The sequence below is a fragment of the Myotis brandtii genome, unplaced genomic scaffold, assembly GCF_000412655.1.
Source record: "Myotis brandtii unplaced genomic scaffold, ASM41265v1 scaffold601, whole genome shotgun sequence".
NCBI lineage: Eukaryota > Metazoa > Chordata > Mammalia > Chiroptera > Vespertilionidae > Myotis > Myotis brandtii.
The window spans coordinates 2,221,486-2,223,653 of NW_005370276.1; the positions used below are offsets into that span (position 1 = coordinate 2,221,486).

Consider the following 2,168-nt stretch of genomic DNA (forward strand, 5'->3'; position numbering starts at 1 on the left):
TAAGGGCAGGTGAGAAAGAGGAAGAGGTCAAGATGTAAGGAGAGAGGAAGAAAGACATAGGGGCGGGGTAAAGAGATGGAGAAGAGAGGTGGGAAGAGATAGAAGGAGCGAGGGCCGGGGGAAAGATGGATGTCAGGACAGAAGTGAAGGGAGAGAAAAATGAGAGGACAGGGAGAGGGTGACAGTCAAGAGAGATGAAAGAAAAAGAGACATTAAGTGATAATAATAATCATCTCCACCACTTACTGATGCTCATGTGTGCCAGGCATTGTTCTAAGTGCTTTACATATCGCATCTCAATTTAATCCCCACGACAGCCCTGATGCGGGTTACTATTATTGTCATCAGCACAGAGAGGTTAAGTAACTTGCCTAAGGACACACAGCCAGGAAGTGGCAGAGCCCGGTTAGATGGCACCGAAGTCTGAGCTCTTAACCACTATTCTATACTGCCTTTTAGGGTTATGGCCAGTCACAGCAGAGTGGAAGACAGGGAGACGGTGGGAGAGGAACAAAGAGAGGGTGAGCGTTCAGGGGAGAGAGAGATGGAAGGGGACAGGGAACAGAGAGAGAGAGAGAGAGAGATGAGGAGAGGGAGATGAAAGAGAGAAGAAACGAGGGGAGAAAAAGGTTCCCCTCATCCCTTTAGCTCCTTCCAGAACAGTCCAGCCTCAAGGTCTTTGAACTGGCTGTTCCCTCTGCCTAGCTCGCTGTTCCCCCAAGTAGCTCTGGGGTTTGCTCCCCCCTCCCTCCTCCAGTCTCTACTCCTCCCGCTCTTGAGGGACCTTCTCTAACCATCCCCTTATTGCATTTTTTTTTCCTCCCTGGGATGATTCCAATTATTTTGCAGTCTGGCCTCTAGCTCTGTCTTTGGGCAACACTTTGCCTGTCCTGTCCACTAGGGGGCCCCCTTTTCCCCATAAGGGCACCCAGCACCCAGTAGGTGGTAAATAATTGGTTCAGCTGTCACCTACACTAAGCTTCCTTTTCTCGATCTAGAATCCTTAAGAATACTCAATGGCCCGATAAAGCCACGTTCAAAGGACATCAGACCTTCAAACAATTAGAGTGAGCTCCACAGATGGACGGGGAATTTAAAAAACACACACACACACACAAAAACACAGCCCTGACCAGTTTGGCTCAGTGGATAGAGCATCGGCCTTCGGACTGAAGGGTCCCAGGTTCGATTCCGGTCAAGGGCATGTACCTTGGTTGCGGGCACATCCCCAGTTGGGGGTGTGCAGGAGGCAGCTGATGGATGTTTCTCTCTCATCGATGTTTCTAACTCTCTATCCCTCTCCCTTCCTCTCTGTAAAAAATCACTAAAATATATTTTTTTAAAAAACCCAAAAACTTCTCTTCATTCTCCGGTTGTCTAAATCAGGAATGCGACTCTACTTTCCCTAAGACTGAAATGAACTTGAACTTTGTGGCCATCCTGTCTGGCTAGCTGTTTTGGAAACCGTAGGCACCATGGGTATTTCCCCATTATACTTGCTGGGTTTCAGTAAGAGGCCCCGCCCCTCCTCCATCTCATCTTACAACAAAGGCCTCTAAAGGCCTTTCAGGGGGGTGCTATGCTGTCCCCGTCCACAGAGAGGTGACTCCTTAGCCTACGGTCACCCAGTTAGAAAAGTGCAGGGCTGGCTCCAGGACCACACACGGAACCACTGTGGCCTCAAGCATCTTGTCTTGAGCCCCGAGGGCTCCAGGGACTTGCAGATTTTCAGGGATCTTCCGCACTGACAACCCGCGAAGGACACACGACATCTGCAAGTTGTGCTCCCATCTCCCTTGTCACTAACTCTTTGGGTTCGTGAATAAGCGTGTGGGTTGTCATGGTGACGGGAGGAGACCACAGAAGCTACTACAGAGATACAGGGGAGTTTAAAGCACCGGTGACAGCATGCTTCTTTCAGGGCAAACTCCACCGAGCCAGCCCGGCTTCTGATTTCCTTCTACCACCACCGGGGATCTTAAAGGAACACAGCTGTGGGGAAGGTGGACTCGGGTACCCACAGCGTGGGCCCCCTCTGGCTTCCTCGCCCACCACCAGCCCCTGCTCACCTCTGCCGCTGCAGGGAGGAGGTCCTCTCGGGGACGTAGCTGGCTCCCCCGTGGTGGCTGTCCCCGCTGCCCCCGCTGCCTCCCCGGGCCCAGGGCAGA

At 51.9% G+C, this 2,168-nt stretch overlaps 1 protein-coding gene across 1 annotated transcript in view; it reads right to left on the reverse strand.

The window, feature by feature from the left end:
• The window catches only part of SHANK1 (SH3 and multiple ankyrin repeat domains 1), a gene marked incomplete at its 5' end in the record, with an annotated part of 58,706 nt that overhangs the window by 1,207 nt on the left and 55,331 nt on the right, over nucleotides 1–2,168 (reverse strand). The window contains 1 exon segment of the mRNA XM_014550455.1: nucleotides 2,070–2,161. Coding sequence (XP_014405941.1) covers nucleotides 2,070–2,161 — 92 coding nt within the window.